A 23,465-nucleotide genomic window follows, 5' to 3' on the forward strand; every position below is an offset into this window, starting at 1 on the left:
ATATGTCAACAAATCCAATGTGCAGGTGTTGACATTAAAATAACACAAAATATGCAAACAAATCAAATGAACACCACTGATTGTATGTCCGTTCTCTCCTTCGTAAAGAAATAAGGTGCTGCTGGCCTAACATCCCGTATGGATGCATTCTTTGTTAATTGAAATGAAATGTAAAATGTAAAAATGTCAACATATTTACTTTGTCCGGTTTAAGTAGTCTCCTGAGCGCCGTCTCCTGAGCGTCGTCACTCCCTTCCGCCATGTTTTCCCACAAAACAAAACCCACATTGCATACGGCGCCTGCGTCAGACTGTTGCTAACTTTGGTTGATGCTGGACAGTATTTACCGTGAGTTTTTCAAACCGCGGTAATCGAACACAGTTTTAATGACAATGAAAATTTGAAACGGTAATATCAACCGTCGGGAATTTTACCGTGGTTTATCGTGAAACCAGTAACCGTTTCATCCCTAGTCTGTTTGCAAGTTTATGAAGTCCGCCTAGACCAGTTAACTATTGCATTATGTACTGGACATTTATAACATGACCACCAAAATAGGTTTACTTTAGACTTGAGCGTCATACATACAATTAAGTTATACGACCAGTCAGCCACAGAGTATCATTGCAGTTGGAGCAAACAACAATTTGCCGGTATTAAAATGCAGTTCTGGGTGACTGATGTGAGATGGGGCATCTTCAAAGCCAAAATATGACCTCACCGATTTGGTTCATGAATTATTCCGCCAACCTGACTGCCCGACTTAGAAATTCATTGCTGAGGGTATATGAGTGTTTGGCACATTTCATATCAGTTATTGAAATGTATATTTATGAAAGCATGTCTATTTCCGGACTGCTTTCCGATTCGAGTACTTTCAGAGGCTCCGGGTTCGTCGGATTTCCTCTCTCTCGCGTCCTTTTTCACATTGTCTCAGTTTTCAAGAAGTGTAAAGCAAATTCTGAATGTGAAACGTCCAGTGGATCACAAAGAGGCCGCGTCCTCTCAGCTGATACTCTACTCTGATGGAAATATGATGCATATTTAATTCCTCCTGGGGTCAGCGAATAAATGACAGGAACCAATGTTCCTGTAATGGCACCGTCTTCCTTTGCAAGGTCAGATATTTACATTGGAGTCATTTTAGCAGATGCTCTTATTCAGAGCGACTATCAGGAGCAATTAGGGTTACGTGCCTTGCTCAAGGGCACGTCGACAGATTTTTCACCTAGTCTGCTCAGGGATCTAAACGAGCTAGCTTTCGGGCTACTGACCCGGTCTTTAACCGCTAGGTTACATGCCGTCCCGATTCTATACAGTGTCTCCTCGGCCTGGAAATATTTTGCCTTTTGTTTTTCCTCCTTTGAATGTGTCCAGACTGGATTATACTGTGTTGTGAAAAGGGCCCCACTTACAAGCAGTTTTTTCAAACCTGTTAATGGAGAAACATTGGAGCCATAAATAACCATCTTTATGCGTTGCAGCATTTTCAAACTTTTGCGAATCTTCTCTGGAGTTTCTGTTTGGCTGCTTGTTTTTTTTTTTTGAGGCTGCTGGATGATCACAAGTAGTACTGCAACTTTCTCCCTTTGGTCTGGGTCTCAAGCTCAAGCCAATAATAAGTTAGGCTAACATCAAACTTTTAAGTGAGCCTGCACTATATAGTGAGTCCAGCTACGGTCTCTCAGTTAAGCGGCTTTTAATTTTTCTTTGTATGTGTTTGTCTGTTATCTCCCTCTCTGTCCGTCTGTCTGTCTTCACAGGGATAACGGTGATCGCGCCAGACACAGGGCTCCGCGCAATGCTCGTATGTCTGCCCCCTCGCTTGGCAGATTTGTTCCCCGGTGGGTGGCCCTTATATGATTCATTTATTGATTGTTTTATTGGGAAAAGATGCACGGAGTACAACCCAAGGGATAACACGTTAAAGTGATTCCACTGGTTTCCCTGATGGAATACACACAATGCAGAGCAAACAAACCATCCCTACAATAAATGTAAAAAAAAACCAGCATCACACAGCATACAATAAATACTCTAAATACATAACAAAGAAAAGAAACAGAAAAATAAAAACATGAAATAGTCAACCTATTCAAACTCATCATTTGTCCCCCTGGACTCTGAAAACATTATACGTATTGGCTCTTCATATTCTAATTGATGTTTTTTGGCCAATGATATGATCAGCCAATGACATAACGGGACTCTGTGTCCCGAGGATTAGTATACAGGAAATGTTTGACATATTCTCCAACTTCTGCTAAAGTTTGATTTGAATCGGTCTATCCAAAACCAGTGGTGAACATTAGGACATCATACAGCACAATTGTATTTATTTATTATAATTTTTTAAACCTTTATTTAACTAGGCGAGTCAGTTAAAAACAAATTCTTATTTTCAATGACGGCCTAGGAACAGTGGGTTAACTGCCTTGTTCAGGGGCAGAACAACAGATTTTTACCTTGTCAGCTCAGGGGATTCGATCTTGCAACCTTTTGGTTACTAGTCCAACTCTCTAACCACTAGGCTACCCTCATCAGTTTGTGCAACAATGTAAAGTCGGGTAAGTCTTTTCTAAAAACTTCCCTGTGCTTTTTAGTCCCCTATTACGCGACAGAGATTGTCTCCAGATTAAACTCTGTCAGTTGTGTGATTTCTATATAACGTGATGCTTCTCTCTTTCTTCAAGGAGGTTCCTACTGCCTGAGTATCTGCCATATGCTGGCATCTTCCACCACGAGAGGGGCCAGCCTGGCCTGGCCACCCATTCCTCTGTCAACAGGGTCCTAGCAGGTAGGCAGAGTTATCCCTCGTGTTTTCATCTTGTGTTTCTGTTTTGGAAACTAGGCTGCTAGCAAAGCTGGCATTCCAGTAATATTTCAGTTCACGTTGGTGCTTTAGGACCTGGCTGCCCACACAATGTACCATTTTCGGATGGATGAGCAGTTCAGCAGCACAGGTAAGTGTTTGCGAAGAGGGCCTCTGCGTAATGAGTGCCCTGTGCTCTCCACCCACTCTTTTGGAACAAAATCCACATGCTCTAGTGGTATCGATGTGGACGTTGCAGATAATGAATTCGTCGACGAGAGCGCTTCAGAACCTCTTTTTTTTCCCCCTGCCGCCCACACTCTTGCAGACATGCTGGAACGCCCACACCAGCCCCAAAGAGCGAACTTATCAAACAACCCCCCCCACCCCCCGACATGATTCGTGTGTCAAAATATGAGTTTCTCTGAAGTCCCATCTCAAGCATGCTTTTGCATTATGAATGGTTTCTGACTCCTCATACCCAAAGGTAGAACACGTTCACAGCTCATGTCAAACCAAGCCAAATAGTCCCACTCACCTTTTGCTTCCGTTGGCTGACAATGACCGATAGTCACAGTGAGACATTAGAGGAGAGTGCTGCTGTGGCTGCACGGTGTTGTTTCTCATTGTACTGTGTCACTGTCATTGTGTGTGTCTTGCCCACCGCTGAAACCTCCTACGCATACCAAAATGTTTTACAATTCATTTCCTTTCAACTTGAATGAAAAGTTCTTACGTGTGTGTGTGTGTGTGACGTCTAGTTAATAAACAGAGAAATTACATCAGGTTTTATGCCTGTTGAGTCAGGAGAGATGTTCTCCGCCCAGCCCTCCATTTGCTTCCTACGCTGATTGCTGTGCCACCTGTGTTGGTGATGGTTTGTAATGTTGCTCTTGAAATGCCACAGCAGCGCACACAGTGTTTTAAGTTTAAATGACCTTCCACAGCTGTTCAGCATAGCTCGTTCATAGATGGCCGAGTCTTCTTTTGTTTTTGCTGTGACAATGTAGTGAAAATTGAGAACGAGGCTTTTTCACCAGCAGAGGACAGTAATGACCATATGCTTGTATATGAGCCTTTATGTAAGAGGTCTAAATGCAAATCTTTAATCATTCCTAAAATAAATAATGCTGGTGCGCATTTATATAACTGGCTATATAACTAGTTATCTTTTTTCAATGGAAGGGTTTTGTCTTTTAGGGGTTTTAGAAGTCTTTTTAGGTGTCCTTTTTTGTGATTCCAAAAAGTGCATTTTAATTTAAACTTGCATAAAGGCTTGAGGTACAGTGCACACGTCATTCAGAGTTTAAGACCCAGTTGAGCAGCTAAACCGGGTCGAGGCTATGTCCCTTCTCATCTTGGTGGCCAATCAGTGTCTGAGCAGAAAGAGAATTTGTAAATGGAGAAGGTGACCTGGGATGACATCTCATTGTCACCCCAACGGTCAGGAGAGAAGGGAACAGACAGGGTGATATTATCTGCTCACTCTGTAACCCAGAGTGAACCCACTGCAATGACCAATCCCAGTGGAGAAGGACCGTGGAGGAGGACAATAATGGAGTGGACAGAGAGGGTTGTTGGTTCAGGCAGCACACACAAATAGAAATGATCGGATAGAACACAGACCATGGTCGTTTAGAATATTTTGTCTCAGTTCCCCAACTATTTTCATTGTACCAGTAAATCATACATCATAAATCCATATTTCTATCTAAGGACATTAACTGAACTTAGTAGTATCTACCATCTCCTATCTTTGTCCAGCTTTCTTTCTTTTATTAACACCATATGTTCGATGCCAGAGACTGATATGATATTAACCAAGTAGCAAGTACTGTATTGTATTGCATGACTATAGAGAAGCTACTTTTATTTCTGCTCTATCTCCCTTGTCCCCCTCTGGGGTTTTCTACTTTTGACTGAGCTGGTGGCAGATGTCAGCTTTTCACCCCTCTGTGCATTGACATGTTGGTTGAGGCATCTGTGAACTGTATATCAGTTCACAGATATGCCAGCAACATCGAACTTGCTGGAACTGAGGACACCCTTACATAAAGGCCCTCAGCCGTACAGCTTTTAATGCATAACGCGCAGTACTTCAGATCTGTCCTCTTCTATCTCAGTGGCTGCTATTTCAGTGCCTCTGTTGTTTTTTTAGCATCTCTTTCCCTATTGTGGGAAAGTTCTTCCCTTTTGACAAATCCATGGCGAAGTAAGGGTTTCACGTCAAAACAGAACGCATTATAAAGGGAGCCGTTCAAAACCATTGAGGACATACAGTGTTTTAAATCACACGTAAGCTAATCTTGTCGTGCATTATCCATTTTTTTTTTCAATGAAGGATCATTCCACTTGCGATGTTGACTAAAAACATTCTGGATTTGTTGTTTCTTTTGCCAGGTCCCATTGTTCAGATACTTTGCAATATAATCTTACATTTTGTGATAATGTGAGATTTTGTTTTATGGATGAGTTGGCAACAGGGCCAATGGCATCTAAGTCAAATCCAATTTTATTGGTCACATACACATATTTAGCAGATGTTATTGTGGGTGTAGCGAAATGCGTGTGTTCCTAGCTCCAACAGTGCAGTGGTTTCTAACAATTCAGAACAATGCACACGTAAAATAATGGAATTAAGAAATATATAAAATATTAGGATGAGCAATGTCGGAGTGGCATTGACTAAAATACAGTAGAATAGAATACAGTATATACATATGAGATGAGTAAAGCAAAATGTAAACATTATTAAAGTGACTGGTGTTCCATTATTATAGTGACCAGTGATTCTATGTATAAAGGGCAGCAGCCTCTAAGGTGCAGTGTTGAGTAACCGGGTGGTAGCTGTCTAGCGATCGCTATTTTTTGGCTGCTCTTATATTTCCAGAAATTAAAAGCGCAATGTCGTCAGCAATAGGGCAGTGGATTTAGCCCAGAGCTTGTATTCTCATCATTGAGTAATGTACACTACATTAACCAGAGGTCAAACCATTGGCATGTGTCTGATGCAATATAGAATGGTTTGTGCTTTAATCCATACTGTTTTAATTCAATATTTAGTATCAGTCTGTAAGTGCGTGTTCAGATGTGGCACTGAGAGTACCTGGAGGCATGCTGTATCAGTGAGACAGGAAGTCTTAATTAATTAAGGCAGCTAGCTCGTAAGACAGCCCGTCGGTCATGTTAGCTCTTTCCCAGAAGTTGAACAGCAAGGACCCAATGTTCCTTTTCCCCCACTTGGGCTTTGTCTTGGGACTACCGTCAAACAAAAAACATCAGCTTCAGGGAAATCACCCGTTCAGCCAAGTGGAGAGAGGATGTGCCAGGTGTATTTTATTGTGTGACGCTCCAGCTCTCTGACATGCTGTGACGAGAGGGGCTTGTCACTCTCTTGTCACTTTGCCCTGCTTCAGTCCCCTATAACCTCCTTCACCTTCGGTCTCTGACCAGTCACTTTCTCTCACTCGGGTTTGCCTCCCCCCCCACACTGTGTCTACTTCACCCCTCTTCTCTCTCCTCCAACCCTCCATTGTTGTCTTTCCAGCTTATCCCTGCCCTTTTTTTCCTCTTCAGTCACTCCATCCTAAATCCACCTCTCCTCCAAACTAAATCTCTTGAGCTTAACTAGTATAAGGGGCTACTTCCTTGCCGATGTATGGAAGAAAGCAGTTCCCTCCTTTTGAAGGTTCACCCTTTGAATACGTCACATCATTTATTCTCATGTACCTTGGAATATGCAGCGGCAGCTCCCATGCTGATTACCGGTTGGGAGAGTTGAGCTTTAGATGTGTTAAAGAGCACTTCATGTTTTACTTTGATACCTTCCTTGGCGAAAGTAAATATGTGTAACTGAAGGCATATGTTGAGGAGTAACATATGTACATATGTGTATGTCCCAAACGGATGTGTGTAGTGTACCGCTCCCTCATTTCCAACATCTCTTCCTGATCACTGCTTCAATTGTTTTTCTGCTCAAGTTCTTTTCTTTAGCTGTGCAATTGAATATCCTATGTCAATGTCCCCCTCACTTTTACTCCAAGCCTCTAAGTTAGGGATGGGAAACTGGCGACCCTCCCCCTTTTTTTGTAGGCCTGCAGATGAATTCCTCACCACCACGGTTGAGAGTTTCCAAATGTGTTTGTGCATCAGCAGGTTCTCGCACATGTCAGTCACTGATATTCACTCAATAAGCCCATGTTCAGCTACATCTTTTTTTATTGATTGGTAAGTTCGTCTAGCGGCCAGCTGTCTAAACTTCGAGTAATAATGGTCCAATTTCCGACTGGGGTGGCCCCCATAGATTTTGTTGGTCACTCTCACTCAGATATCATATTCAAAACAAAATCTTATCTCCGCCCCATGTCAAAATGTGTAGAATTGCATGTTTTGCTGTATGGATGTTGGTATGCAGAGCCGCGAACCACTGCGGCCCCTCATCGGGAGTTCAGATTTTTTTTGTGGCCCCCCCCCAGCCCCATCATAAGTTGCCCATCCCTGTTCGAAGTACACCATCACCCAGTTGGCTCAGGCGCTGTTAAATCAAGATAAGTCTGACTGTCATCTCCATGTATTTTGTATTGGGAAAGCTGTTGAATATGTAATGCCTGCATTTTGTTAGCCCTCCGAGAAATCTGTGTGTATAGGCTATCCCCCAAAGCCCAATGGAAAACCCGAGCCTTAGAAGTTTCCTGTTGAAATGCATTAATGAAGAGTAAACCAAACTGTTTACATTTTCATAGAACATTTAGTTTTTGTCATTTGCATTTTTCAAATGTATTTGCTCTTCAAAATAACAAAGACAAGATTAGTTACTGTAAGTGGTTTGAATCATAGCGTCCCGGCTGGGGATACTGAGTGCATGAGTGGCTGTATTAGAATATCTTAGCGGGTCCTGCCTCAGTAATGCAGTAGTCTCTCTTTATAGACGGGAGGGCGACAACCTTTTATCTCCAGTATGGGAGCTCTCTTGGAGCTTGGTTGATGGACACTCAGACAGAAAAGTCTAGTGGTTTTAGTTCCTGCCAACATCATGCCTGTCATTAATACAGTTGAAGTTGGAAGTTTACATACACTTAGGTTGGAGTCATTAAAACTCATTTTTCAACCACTCCACAAACTATAGTTTTGGCAAGTCGGTTGGGACATCTACTTTGTGCATGTCACCACTGAATGCTTGTTATGTGCACTCACCAATGAAAAGGGGAAGTTTCCAGCTGTCAGCATGAAGCTCAATACATTAGGGATTTAGGCAGTTTCCTGCTTTTGGACTCATTTCTCCATTGGCAGACGGGCAACAGATTTTCCGTTGTGCAGTGTGTCATATCCCAGGAAGTGTACCCAGCTGAATTCTATGTGCAAAGGGTCTGCATTATTACACTAAACACGTAAGCAAGTTGTACTCTCTAAAATTACAACACTAAAATATCTACAATATTATTAGACTGTATAATTTATTCTCAATGTTTCATCATGATGCAATAAAGCAAGACTTTTTAGAGCAGGGGTCTTCAACCTTTTCTTTCTCAGGGACACCCGCCCAGGCAAACCGGCACCCATAATATGTTAGCACAAAACAAATGTCTTATCAGGTGAACAGCAAGGAGAAGTAATCAACCATATTATTTATTTATTTTTGTTTGTTTGTATTTTATCCCCCTTTTTCTCCCCAATTTCGATCTCGTCTCATCGCTGCAACTCCCCAACGAGTCATGTGTCCCTTGAAACATGACCCGCCTAACCGCGCTCCTTAACACCTACCAGCTTAACCCAGCCGCACCAATGTGTGGGAGGAAACACCGTTCAACTGGCGACCGGGGTCAGCACACGGTTCGCCACAAGGAGTCGCTAGGGTGCGTTGAGACAAGTAAAGCCCCCCTGGTCAAACCCTCCCCTAACCTGGACGACGCTGGGCCAATTGTGCACTGTCCCGGGCTTTGCCACAGCCGGTTGTGGCACAGCCTTAGAATGAACCCGGGTCTGTAGTAACGCCTCTAGCACTGTGATGCAGTGCCTTAGACCTCTGCGGCACTCGGGAGGCCAGTAATCAAACATATTTAGTTCATAGATTTGGTACATTGTTTTTTATTTTGACCTCCCCACATTATAAATGGAGGAGGAAGTGTAAACTCTAACATAGCCTATTAGATAGAAATGTAACTCCAAACACATTTTCATAAATAGCAGCAGTCAAGAAAGCTTACCAGCAGCCAGTGGCACTTGCCGCGACTGGTACTCGCGGGTGCTTTTTCAAAGCCTATGTCAGATACTCCAGTGAGTGTAATTAGCTCAAGTGAGTGTAATTTGCTCAATATTAGGAGTTGAAATAAAGTTGACATCATTAGAAATGATATTCTCCTCTTTTCTACTGTAGGTATATAATTAAAAATGTGTTTATTCTGTTGCTAGCAATATTCATAAAAACATGTATTTTTATATCAATGTTTTATTATTTTTAAATATACAGTTGAAGTCGGAAGTTTACATACACTGAGGTTGCAGTCACTTAAACTCGTTTTTCAACCACTCCACAAATTTCTTGTTAACAAACTATAGTTTTGGCAAGTCGGTTAGGACATCTACTTTGTGCATGACACAAGTAATGTTTCCAACAATTGTTTACAGACAGATTATTTCACTTACAATTCACTTCATCACAAATCCAGTGGGTCAGCAGTTTACAAACACTAAGTTGACTGTTCCTTTAAACAGCTTGGAAAATTCTAGAAAATTATGTAATGGCTTTAGAAGCTTCTGATAGGCTAATTGACATAATTTGAGTCAATTGGAGATGTACCTGTGGATGTATTTCAAGGCCTACCTTCAAACTCATTACGTCTTTGCTTGACATCATGGGAAAATCAAAAGAAATCAGCCAAGACCTCAGAAATAAAATTGTAGACCTCCACAAGTCTGGCTCATCCTTGGAAGCAAAACCGCCATAACAAATCCAGACTACAGTTTGCAACTGCATATGGGGACAAAGGTTGTACTTTTTGGAGAAATGTCCTTTGGTATGATAAAACAAAAATAGAACTGTTTGGCCATAATGACCATTGTTATGTTTGGAGGACAAAGGGGGAGGCTTGCAAGCCTAAGAACCCCATCCCAACCACGAAGCACGGGGGTGGCAGCATCATGCTGTGGGGGTGCTTTGTTGCAGGAGGGACTGGTGCACTTCACAAAATAGATGGCATCATGGGGTGGGAAATTATGGGGATATGTTGAAGCAACATCTCAAGACATCAGTCAGGAAGTTAAAGCTTGGTCGCAAATGGGTCTTCGAAATGGACAATGACCCCAAGCATACTTCCAAAGTTGTGGCAAAATGGCTTAAGGGCAACAAAGTCAAGGTATTGGAGTGGCCATCAGAAAGCCCTGACCTCAATCATGTAGAAAATTTGTGGGCAGAACTGAAAAAGCATGTGTGAGCAAGGAGGCCTACAAACCTGACTCAGTTACATCAGCTCTGTCAGGAGGAGTGGGCCAAAATTCACCGAAATTATTGGGGGAAGCTTGTGGAAGGCTACCCCGGAATGTTTGACCCAAGTTAAACAGTTTAAAGGCAATGCTATCAAATACTAATTGAGTGTATGTAAACTTCTGACCCACTGGGAATGTGATGAAAAACATCAAAGCTGAAATAAATCATTCTCTCTACTATTATTCTGACATTTCACATTCTTAAAATAAAGTGGTGATCCTAACTGACCTAAGACGGGGACTTTTTACTAGGATGAATTGTGGAAAAACTGAGTTTAAATGTATTTGGCTAAGGTGTATGTAAACTTCCGACTATATATTTCTCGAACCTTCTGCAGTGCCTGTGGGTCTCTGGACCTCCGGTTGAATACCCTTGCTTTAGAGTCTATAGTGTATTGTGTATGTTGTCTAGGCCCAGCTAGGGGGTAGTGTTGACCTGTGGCTGTGGAGCCAGTAATGGTGGCCATTACTTGAAGATCTTTCTCCTCCCTCCTAGGTCTTATGGAGGAGGGACGTTTATGGGGATAATTCAGGATGAGCTGAGTCTATGGCAGGAACACACCAGTGCTCCATTCTGTTATGGGCTCTTTAAAATCTTGCCTGGAAAGTCCCAAAGGATATGCATTTGGATTTTGTAATACTTTCCTGAGAGCTGTGTCGGACAGCTGACAGCAGCTTTCTCATCACCAAACGATAAAAACCTACCTACTTACTCCATTAAGTGTTTTTTTATGAAGTAAGTAAGTGCTAAGCGTCGTCAGAGGCCCGGTGGTTAGAATAGAGTGTGTCTATTATATTAAGTTATTGTTCAGAGATAAAGTAACCATACACACAATAGCCTTTTGAAAAATTCACTCTACAGAGACTCCATCTCCTCTGCTCTTGGAAATTAAAAAGTGGGTTTAAGGAAGGCGTTGGTAATCACTGTGCTTTAGGCTCACTTCCACGTTTGAGTAAAGCACACTGGCAGTACGCTGAGTGGCAGATTATCCGTTTTTTCCTAGTACATTAATGGTTTGTTGATTTGCAAAGCGCAAGTAATGCTGGCTCAGTCAAAACTTTACATTTAAGAACGCTCAAGCAGTAGTTGGACACTGGACTCTAAAAGCTACACCTCATCTGCCAAAAAGTTCTTCCCTGTCCAGTTGTTATGGCCTCTGCATAATTCATTCATCGTTCTGCTGTTTATGGTACCTTCAAAATGTGTACTTGGACGAGCCCGAAAGCACAACCCTTTGGCCAGGCCAGTTACAGCCTCTATGGACTTTCAGAGCATAAAAAAAAATGGGTATAGACCTAATAGTTTAAAATGGAGCTTCTCTTTTAGAGATGTTCTCAAACACTGACTCAATCATGCACACACTTTGCAATACTCATCAGATCCAAACCACATGGGGCTAGTTTTGACATCGCTTCCTTTCGGATTCTGCCAGTTGTGGCAGACCTGAAGGTATACGGTTGAAGTCAGAAGGGATTGACTTTCTACTGGCAAAATGTAAACAGTTTAAACTGTCAGAACACAGACTGATTGTCAGTCTGATTTCATTTCTATAATGCCCCCTCTTGTTGCATTCCTTGCATTATTTCATAGTGTGGCAAATGAGATTAGCATTGCTCTTGTATTAGGGCTGTCATAAATATTCCCCGGTTTTATTTTGATTTTTTTTAATCCAGATATCAGCCTTAAACATTGAATTATTTTAGTTTCAACAAATCATCTTGGCCATTACCACTGCCTTGTATGTTTGTTTTCTCCTCTCTACGTTTCATCAGTCATGCCTCAATGCACTGTTGATGTAACCACAGCAACCAAATCTGCTGTGATTTCACATAACTTTGATAAGATGGGTGATTACTCCCTATGCTGCTATTGGGCAGTTGTCACACACTAAACTCTATAGCTCCACTTTACATGCTTCCATACTGCTGCAGCACTGCATCATGTTTTTCATCTGTTAGTGTACCCGCTGTGATTTAGTTTATTTTCATATGTATTGTAAGAGCTGCATCCCATTTCTCTGCCTTCTGTTGATCAGATGCACTCACACTGGGTAGCTTGAAGCCACTACTGTACATTTGTAGCTCAGCCATAAACAGACACCACTAGCCGTATCCTGACACAGAAAGCCATAAGCACCGAGCAAGCGAGCTTGCTGGAGGAATGTCAATTTTATGTACAGAACAAGATGTGCAGTAGAGGTTATCTGGTTTATGGGAGGTCAACCCATGTGGGGATATGAGTGGCCAGGAAGGGGCCATTATTCAGATGTTTCAGACCTCCCTATGTGAACCAAATACCAGCAGTAGCAGCCATTGAACTGGTATACAAATGGCTGTGGGGGAAAAAGCAACAAGGGTCTTTCTCTGAGACTTGTGACTCCCTCTCCTTTTTAAAGTGCAAACAACCCCAGCAGAGGAATGTCTAAGTGATGTTGGAAAATGACTGTCCTTATTCTGTCTAGTTCGATCTTAGTCTCCTAATAGAGCGGAATAAAATGTGTGTGTTTTCGAATATGCGTTCATGTAGTCGTTTTTCTCTGAATTTTACAGAGACTCCTAGAAGGCCAGTGATTGCATTTGCATAACGCAACATGACCCCGGGCGCTTGGTCCTCGTATTGGCTGCTCCTCTGTGTATTACAGTATGACTGTAACATGCGTCTTCTCCCACTGGTGTAAATAAATATACTGTAGCTCTATCAGTCCACTCTCTTTTTATGTATGAGCGCAGTAAGTCCGTGAGTTGTGGTCAATCTCCAAACCCACCATGTGGTTCTATTATAACCCACCATGGTGCCATGTGACAGTGGTGTAGTCTGTGTGGCCATGGGGTTAGAACCTGTGGCTCCTCTGACCCCTCCTTGACCAATTTTAATCTGAGAGACCAGGGGGAAGTAAAATGCAGCCTATGAGTAATATGCATCAAATACTATCACTTATGCTCTCTCTGTCCCTTGTTTGCCAACTCCCTTATTTTTCTCCCTTGTCCCCATACCTTATAACATCTCCAGGCATACTTCTTGCTACTCTTCTTCCCACACTGTCCCAAACACTTCCTTTCTATCCAATTCAACTCTCTAATCCTTCTCACTCTCCGGTTTGATTCCCTAGTAATCCCTAACTTGATTCGATGAGGGTGTGAAAATGGTTGAGGCTTTTCAAATAACAGCCTGGGCTTCAACTGCTCTTAGTCATTGACTGGCTAACTATGGTGCTAGTCTAGATTCTGTCGTTTGTTTGCCACATATGATTCTGACAAGCGTGATTTTCCAAAGATGAATCATCATCCAACATTTCTAAACCATGAAATTATTAGAAATGTTTTAGCTTATTGAGCGGTGTCTGCTTTCAAATGTTCCATTTCTCATAAAACATATACTTTGCATTTCCGGTGTAATGGCCTAGTACTTGTGAAATCCACTCTTTAAAGATCTACTGACCTTCCAACTCTGTTTCAATCAGTCAAGAGTAGCCAGTGCACTACAGATCTTTAGTTATAGCTCCCCTCTTCCTCAGAGAATAGGTCATTCACTCTATTTATTTTCCTGAACCTCTGCCATGAGGTTTTTGGGCATTGCAGGCAATGATGCATGGAAATACTGTAAGATGATGGCTAATTCGATTTTCTTTTACACAAAACGAAATGGGAGGGAATAGAGCATAAGGGCAGATAACTTCCCAGATTAAACATAATCAAATTTAATGGGTAGGTTTTTCATTTAAAAGTCATTTTCATATGCAGCTGACTATGTACTAAGCCTACATGAGTCTAAGCCCCCCCCCCCCCCCCTCCTCTGACATGAGTCATGATGGGTCTGTCAGAAATGAATGCAACACTTGTCAAGAGTTCCTCAACATGTAATTTGCTCCAACACCAGTGATCTTGGGAGAAAAAAAAGGATAAATGTTCTCTTAATGACTTAACTAAGAGCAGAGGGCAGACAGCGTACCATGTGTAAAGTTGCGGCAGGTAGCCTAGTGGTTAGAGCGTTGGACTAGTAACTGAAAGGTTGCAAGTTTGAATCCCTGAGCTGACGAGGTAAAAAAAAAAAACCTGTCGTTCTGCCCCTGAACACGGCAGTTAACCCACTGTTCCTAGGCTGTCATTGAAAATTAGAATATGTTCTTAGTTAGTTAAATAAAGGTTTTTTAAAATGTAAAAGTCCATCGTAGTTCTGTATAGCTGCAATGTTGACCACATACCGTAGAGGCAAGTTGCAACTGTGTGTAAGTACAAAATGTAACATTTAAGCTAACCGATCGAAGGTTGCCACATTACAAAGAGGATCAGCAGACTTGTTGTATTCCTGTAAGAAGGAAAAGTGCAGCATTGAAATAGGTTTAGCCCGTTACCATGGTGCAGCAGATAAAAACATTAAGCACTTAATCCTCACACTGCAGTTTCTGTCATTTTTGATAAAATTGTGTCATGTAAGCATAGCTAATTATGGCAAACTCGATCGGTTTTTAATCTACTTTGCTTTTTAAACACCTTGAAAGTAGATGAAACACTCAGTATAGAAAGCCATTGTCTCTTGTCTTTATCATTAGTTTATTTTGCAGTCAAGTCAGTACAACAACTTGTTTTTGTCTCACAAGCCTGAGGCCTCCATTTCAAATTAACTGTGAAATAATTGCGGTTGCTGTTTGTAAGTGTCCTAGACTCCCGGAGTGACATTCACACATACTGTCACAGACAGAAAATGTGTCAAGTGTATGTAATTACTTGGGGCATTTACTGTAGCTGATGGGCAGTTACTATTGATGTTTATGCCTCTGGTGCAGTTATTACAGACATTTACTATGTACTGACTGTTGGATGTTTGTTCTGACATCAAATCAGAACCAGTAAATTCATTTATGATTTAGGCCTATACCTCATTATTCATTAGGACCTTGCAATTGGCGATATTGCAGTATTAATGCATTTCTTTTCAAACATTTTACAGAATTTTAGAGCAGTTCTTTGCCTAGTAGGTTTAGACATTCTTATGAATAATATATGTTCTAGATTGCTCTTTTTGGTATAACAGCATACAGACACCAGTATCTACCTTTGATGGTTATTAAATTGTTTAGTGCACTATAGTTTTTCACCAATACCCTTTTGATTTGCCATTAGTCCTACACTGACATATGTGCACCTGGTCAGGATTCCATTAGCCACGTTAATGGGCATCCTATTAACATAACACTCCAGGAAATAGAAACCACTGGTTTGTTCATGAGCAAGCGTCAACATAAACTTTTTTTTTTTTACTCGACCAGTAGCATTTCCACTTCTGGTCCATAGTATGTTGTTTACTGAGAATAATGACTGAGCGGACAGGAAAAGCCCTGGTACTGGACCACTGCGGTTTTCCCTATTGTTGGATGACAGCTCAACAAAGACTTGACAGAATTCCAAAACTGTAAAATAGAAAACACTTTTTTTTCCCATAAGCTAATATATTTATTATAGAAATTAAGTGTGTCGTGGCTTTACTTGCATTAATCTGATGATTGTTATTGATCTAATCAACTAACTATGTTTCATTGTTACCTGATTTAAATTAATCATGTACCAATTAACTCATTAGGAATTTGGGGCACCACGAGAGCGGTTGTTTAAAGAGTTACCAACCCCCGAATATAACTCTAAAGGACTTTACCTATCGCATCCGTAAAACAGTTAACATATTAATCATAACCTTGTATCGTATCATCATTCTGAACAGTCGTAGCCTCAGCATTACTTATGATTCAGTACTACACAAATTGGTTTAATTATTTATTTACTAGCTAACTAAATGATAACACAGGATAAACATACACACTTAGTACATTAGAAAAAAGTCATTAACAGATTGACATGGAGAGGGCAAGAGAGAGAGGGACAGAGACATAATACTTTGGTACATTTAGAACTACTCTCACAGTAATCATGCACTTTGCAGACGAACCGCCGCCTGTTTGGAGTAAGAAATCATGAATGTATTTACGTGTAAATGTCTTAGTCCGTCGTGTAGTCCTGAACAGAACTACAGAGTTGATTCCCCTTCCATTCGCTCCTAAAGCTGCTTATTTGAAGATAGGCTAGCCAGCTGTGTCAATGGTTCTCGAGGTTGATGAGTGTAGTAGAATACGACGCTTTGAAAAGTAGTAGAATGGTCCCACTTAAATTTGCTTTTCTAGATACTTTACTTTGGACAGCTGATCCGCTGTCATTGTCCGGGAGGTGACATTATCGTCTCTACCTCATTTTTAGATTTCAGAGTTCCAACCACTTTGAACGTGAGCTGCAGCTCGACACCTTTCTGGTCTAAATGTTAATTCTGGTCTAAATGTTCATTTCTTTTCCAATCCTTTTATACTCTCTGGTCGAAAGGGACGGTTCCGTCCGGCTGACATGTTCTTTGACCTCACTGGCTGTGGCTACTTACTGTGCAAAGTTTATAGAAAAAAATGATCCCCTGCTGGCTCCTAAAATCAAATCCATATCTTAACAAAAATACTTTCATCATATTCCATATTTCATACACAACGTAGATGATGGAGATTTCAAGTTACAGTATTTCCTTTCTAACATTTTTTTATGACATCACAAAATAACAACCCATATGACATTATTATTCTTTAGATCGTCTCTGACCATTCCCCACATTCTATGTTAGAAATATTGTTCCAGTATTCACTTTTGAATGTATTAGTAGGAAACTGTCTGTGTAGACAAAGGAACATTCCTGTGTGAATTTGGAGAGGAATGTTCTCTCTCCTTGATTTACAACAGGGTGTGAACTGTCAAACCCCCACCAGTTCCCTCCTCCCCCCCTCTGTGGGTGAGAGAGGGTCTGGTTGAGGTCATTCATTGCCAAGCTGCCCTGACCTATTTGGATCCTCACAGGACAGTCATGACAAGTGATTTGTGCATATTTTTTTTGTTTCTCTGTTTTCTTCTCCTAGGTGCGGTTATTGGTGACGGTCAGTCAGCTGTGGCCAGTAACATCGCCAACACTACCTACCGCCTCCAGTGGTGGGACTTCACCAAGTACAACCTACCTGAAATCAGCAACTGTGAGTGGACTAACATTGTTGAAGTTGTCGATTGGTTGGGATGGCGATTTGTTGGGGTGGAACAAGAAACTTAGGCCTACTCATAAAGATATGCCCTGCCTTTCTTTCCATCTTTCATTCCTTCAGATCCAGATCCTCCAGATCCTCCAGATCCAGATCCAAGCCCAGCACTGACTGCTATTCTTGTAATGCTTTCTCTCTCTGTCCATCTTGCCCGCCACTGGTCTTAATGGTCTGTTTCATTTCACAGTACTATCCCCGCAGGACCATGCTGAGTGCATTCTACTTTTGTCCCATACTTAAGGGTATGGGAGATTCAGTGGCTCTGTTTATCATCAGGCTCACATAGTGTCATGGTCTGGTTATTACTCTGCTTCAGGCCAGGTTATTCCTGACATCCGGTCAAAGACAGAGAGCAGAGGCCCTCTGCTCAGAACACCACCTCTAAATATAAAACCCACTGAGTTATTCTGCTCTAATGCATTCAGTGCCCAATCAAGCACCTTTTCTGGGTTTCGTTTTCTTTAACATTCCGTGTTTGAGGGTTTTGTTGACAAGCTATTATTTTAAAGGTTGTAATATGTTACGTAACAGTGTCTATTTTAAGTTTTTTTTTTTTGCCGAAGCCAGCGGCAGTTACTGTAGTGTACTCCTAGCGGTTCAGTGTATCATTATACCCCTTATCTACAATAGACATTGGGAAAGAACATTATCCTCAAACTAAGCCATGACTTTTATAGAGGATTTCACTTCTAATTCACCTCTGTACGTACCAAAGGTCTGTAACTTGAGTGTTTGGTCCCCATGCTAATTGTCCAAACTTGGGCAATGTTAAAAGATTGTTAATTTTGGGGGGGGGGGGGGGGGGGGGGAATCAAATAAGAATCGAAGAAACAGGAAACTTATCCCAGAATACAGGAAGCTGAAGCCTATGTTGTTCCCTAGACCAGGCTTCATCAACTAAATTCATCCACGGGATGATTTTTTTCTTGAGCGGATCGTTAGTGTGGTGGAACATAATTTGTAGACTGCAAATAATTTGTTGACCGCAAGAAGCCCAAACAGATATGATATTTGACTAAATAATAATCATTTTCAAACCTTGCTTACACGATCACATATATAGTGCCTTTAGAAATTATTCATACCCCTTCACTTATTCCAAATGTTGTTGTTACAGCTCGAATTCAAAATCAATATATATTTTTTAATTATCACACAATACCCCGTAATGACAAAGTGAAAACATGTTTTTAGAAATGTTTGCTAATGTATTGAAAATGAAGTACATAAATATCTAATTTACATAAGCATTCACAGCACTGAGTCAGTACTTTGTAGAAACACCTTTGGTGGCGATTACAGCTGTGAGTCTTTCTGGGTAAATCTCTAAGAGCTTTCCACACCTGGATTGTGGAACATTTGCCCATTTTTATTATTTTCCAAATCTTCAAGCTCTGTCAGATTGGTTTTTGATCATTGTCTACCAGCCATTTTCAATTCTTGCCATAGGTTTTCAAGTAGATTTAAGTCAGAACTATAACTAGGCCACTCAGGAACATGTTCTTCTTCTTAAGCAACTCCAATGTAGATTTTGCCTTGTGTTTTCGGTTATTGTCCTTCTGAATGGTGAATTCATCTTCCAGTGCCTGGTGGAAAGCAGACTGAAGCAGGTTCTCCTCTAGGATATTGCCTGTGCTTAACTCCCTTCCATTTATGTTTTATCCTGAAAAACTCCCCAGTCCTTAACGATGTCAAGCATACCCATAACATGATGCAGCCAACACTATGATTGAAAATATGGAAAGTGGTACTTGGTAATGTGTTGTATTGGATTTGCCCCAAACATAACACTTAGTATTCTGGACAAAAAGTGAATTGCTTTGCCACATTTTTACAGTATTACTTTAGTGCCTTCTTGCAAACAGGATGCATGTTTTGGAGTATTTGTGTTATTTACATGCTTCCTCCTTTTTGCTCTGTCAATTAGGTTAGTATTGTGGAGTACACAATTGTGGAGTACAATGTTGTTGATCCATCCTCACTTTTCTCCTATTACAGCCGTTAAACGTTTCCTCTCTGGCAACTGAGTTAGGAAGAACACCTGTATCTTTATATTGACTGGTTGTATTGATACACCATCCAAAGGTGTAATTAATAACTTAACCATGCTCAAAGGGATATATATTATTATTTTGTATTTTTTTAATCTACCAATAGATTGCGAGGCATTGGAAAACCTCACTTGTCTTTGTGGTTGAATCTGTATTTGAAATTCACTGCTCGACTGAGGGGCCTTACAGATAATTGTATGTGTGGGGTACAGAGATGAGGTAATCGTTAAAAAATAACGTTAATATCTATTATTGTACACAGTGTCTTTGCAAACGTTTACTTCTGAATTCATTTTGGGCTTGCCATAACAAAGGGTTGAATACTTATTGACTCAAGACAATTCAGCTTTTCATTTTTCATTTGTAAAAATTTTGAAAAACATAATTCCACTTTGATATTATGGGGTTTTATGTGAAGGCTAGTGACAAAGAAATGCAATTTAATTCATTTTAAATTCAGGCTCTAACACAACAAAATGTGGAAAATGTCAAGGTGTGAACATTTTCTGAAGGCACTGTATCTCTTATGTGTGGGAATACTTTGGAACAGACTTTCTAAATTAAAATCACTTGCAGCTGATTTGCTGGTGTTTTTACGGTCTTATGTCCAAAAAAAGGAAAAATAAAGTATATTTATTTTTGCTCAAAAACTTGGGGGACCATATATATCACCCGCGAGCTGCCAGTTGGGGGACCCTGCCCTTATTTTTTTATTTTTTTGCCCAACAATATACCTCCGATTGGTGAGATGTGACTCACCCACTCCCAGCAATGTGATTTTAGACATGTCCATAGGGGAAGTGTGGGTGGGATATCCATAGGGGGACAAGCAGGCGTGAGGGGGGAGCAGGTAGCTGACTATTCTGCAGCCTGATGGTAGAAACTATTCGCCAGTCTCCCAGTTTTTGCCATGACTCTTCTGTGTTGTCTGAGGGATTGAAGCAGGGAGAGCAGGGCGTGGCTGGGGTCCTTGATGATCTTCTTGGCCTTCCTGTGAAATCTGGTGTTGAAGATTGTCTGTAGGGCAAGCAGTGTGCATCCAATGGTGTGTTCGGCTGCACGTATCACCCTCTGAAGAGCCTTGCGGTCCGCGGCAGTGGAGTTGCCATTCCAGGCTGTGATTCAGCCCTACAGTATGCTCTCGATGGTGCTCTTGTAGAACCCTGTGAGGGCCCTCAGGGACAGACCGAATTTCTACACATGCATGGGTTGAAGAGTCGCTGTCGTGCCTTCACCACGGTGTCCTTTTGGTTAGACCATTTCAGTTTCTCTGAGATGTGTACGCCGAGAAATGTGAAGTTACTGACCGTCTCCACAGTGGCCCCATTGATGAGGTTGGGGGCATGTCAAGCATGGGAACAACGTCGTCAGAGTACCTACCTCCTCCCTGTAAGCTGTCACGTCATTGTTGTAAATCAGGCCTATTACTGTCAGGGAACTTGATGATGGAGTTGGAACTGTGTGTGGCCACCCAGTCTTGGGTATACAGGGAATACAGGAGGGGACAGAGGACGCACCCTTGTGGGGCACCCGTGTTGAAAATCCGTGACAAGTATGTAATGTTGCCTACCATCACAACCTCGGGGCAGCCTGTCAGGAAGTCCAGGATCCAGTTACATAGGGAGGAGTTCAAACCCAGGGCCATGAGCCCTATAATGAGCTTATAGGGCAATATGCTATTGACATCTAATCTGAAAAGTTATTTTTAATACTGATGTGTTATAGAATTCAAACAGGGATGCCCTGAACTGAAGTCAAGAGTTAGAACATGTCAAATTAAAACAATATTGAATTAATCTGACCTATGCATTTGTAACAAAAGCTCAACGCTTATATTATGGAAAAAAGACTAGGTAAATCACCGGAATGAATGTAAATAATTTAAAAGCAATAATGATAACTTTGCCTCCTGATAAGAACTTCATTTCAGAATGCTAGTACAGCAGATATTCCCTGTTCCTCCTCTGTGAGAGTAAGTTGTGAACTCAATGTGGTGTGTATGGCTCTCCACTAAGCTCCACAGACAGACTGGGCTATGGGCCCTCTTCGGAATGCTGCTCATATATAATTGATGTGGGTGGTGCCTTTAACAATGAACTGTAACAGCTGTTTGGGAAAGAGGAAGAGATGCGTTAACCGGTGTGTGTGTGTGTGGAGCTTCTCAGCAATGATTAAAAGCAGAGGGTCTGAAATACAATCACAGTCACTGCATATGGCTCTCCCCATCTTGATCTCGTAGTTCTTGCCAAATGCAGACTGGCTGATATGCTAATGCACATATTCAGCGAGACATATTGCAAAGAAAAAGTTGTGCAATTACATAACAGTGTGGGATGTTAGTTAAGTTGAACGTCTGTGTGTTGCTGCTTAATTGAGTCATTATCCTGTATCTTTATCTTCTAGGGCAAACAATAATATGGTTTAAAAAAGCACTTCGGTAGGCTATTGGTTCTCTACATTAGCAGTGATGGAACAACTTACAGGCTCTCCTAGGTCATCCTCATTTATTGTGACGTCTTATTATGAATCCCACTTTCTTTGCGGTCTCTGCTGTTTTGACCAGTCCACTAGTACATCTGCAGCAGCAGGGGTCATTCACGTTCAATGGATAGGCAAGCACATCAGGGTTTGCGTCAGGAAAATTTGGCGCTGGACAACGTGACCGGCAGGATTCTAATTTACCGGACATCCATATGCGTTGGGTGTGAAACGCGTTAGGGCGTCCACCCACTGTGCTCCAAATCACATAATTCACAGAATAGAAATGTGCCTGTAAAGTTGTAATAAAATGAAGTAGAACAATGTTCTTATACCGACATGACAGGTTTTTTTATTGAAAAGCAAAACATTGCCCTTTGCATCTTCATCCCTGATGCAAATCATAATTAAATATTATTTAGATAAGAAAAAACATTTGGCCTAGAAGAACAAGTCACCTACACAGTAATGAAATACATCTTCAAAATATAATATTTGTCTAATATAATTTGCGAATGAACATGTAGGACCATGAATGAAACATTGAATTAATAAATAACAAAACACAGCTGTTTTCAATTGCAATCTAGGCCACTCAAATACAACCCAGGCCTAATAACAAAAATAAAAATGGCTGTCTACAAACACCAGGGCCAGCCGGTCGTGGCTAGAAGGGATCCAGTTTTAGTCAAATTAACGTCAGATTTGACTTGTCGTAGCTGGTTAGGAAAAAGTTTAGGGTTAGGATTCACTACACTGAAGAAAAATATAAACGCAACATGTAAAGTGTTGGTCCCATGTTTCATGAGCTGAAATAAGAGATCCCAGAAATGTTCCATACACACAAAAAGCGCATTTCTCCTTTGCCAAGATAATCCATCCACCTGACAGCTGTGGCATATCAAGAAGCTGATTAAACAGCATGATCATTACACAGGTGCACCTTGTGCTGGGGGCCAATAAAAGGCCACTCTAAAATGTGCAGTTTTGTCACAAAACACAATGCCACAGATGTCTCAAGTAATAGGGAGACTGCAATTAGCATGCTGATTGCAGGAACGTCCATCGGAGCTGTTGCCATAGAATTGAATGTTCATTTCTTTACCATAAGTCACCTCAACATCGTTTTAGAGAATTTGGAAGTATTTATTTAAATTAGCTGATTTCTTCATATGAACTGTATTTCAGTAAAATCGTATAAATTGTTAACCACTGCGATTCGGCACCACAGCAGTGGAAAGAGGACACTCTAGGCGGACGCAAAATGAGCAAATTATAAAACTGATTTTGGACAATCAAATTCGATACGTAAATAAACTATATTCGTTAAGGCTGATTCGTTCATTGAGAAATATCATATTTTACAATGCTCCAGTGAAATGAGTCCTGCTCCATGCATTAACGAAAGCGCTTGTTTCCAAGGCTTAAATTATATCTCACTCTTTTTACAGTTCTACTGGAGGATGTTATAACGTTTTATTGTAATTTTAGCTATCGTGGGGTCTTGACTGATGTTATGTGTGATAT

The 23,465-nt window shown here is 41.2% G+C and overlaps 1 protein-coding gene across 4 annotated transcripts in view; it reads left to right on the forward strand.

Annotated features, from left to right (window-relative positions):
• The window catches only part of LOC110506316 (muscarinic acetylcholine receptor M4), a 165,275-nt gene that overhangs the window by 33,833 nt on the left and 107,977 nt on the right, over positions 1–23,465 (forward strand). For 3 of the 4 annotated variants that reach the window (XM_036963976.1, XM_021585845.2, XM_021585846.2), the window contains 3 exons: positions 1,764–1,844; positions 2,694–2,797; positions 17,236–17,346. In XM_036963976.1, coding sequence (XP_036819871.1) covers positions 1,764–1,844; positions 2,694–2,797; positions 17,236–17,346 — 296 coding nt within the window. Of the gene's footprint in view, positions 1–736; positions 1,119–1,763; positions 1,845–2,693; positions 2,798–17,235; positions 17,347–23,465 lie in introns of those variants that run through there. The other variant, XM_036963977.1, reaches the window with a different exon arrangement.

This window comes from Oncorhynchus mykiss, chromosome 26 (genome assembly GCF_013265735.2).
Source record: "Oncorhynchus mykiss isolate Arlee chromosome 26, USDA_OmykA_1.1, whole genome shotgun sequence".
In the NCBI taxonomy this organism is placed as follows: Eukaryota; Metazoa; Chordata; class Actinopteri; order Salmoniformes; family Salmonidae; genus Oncorhynchus; species Oncorhynchus mykiss.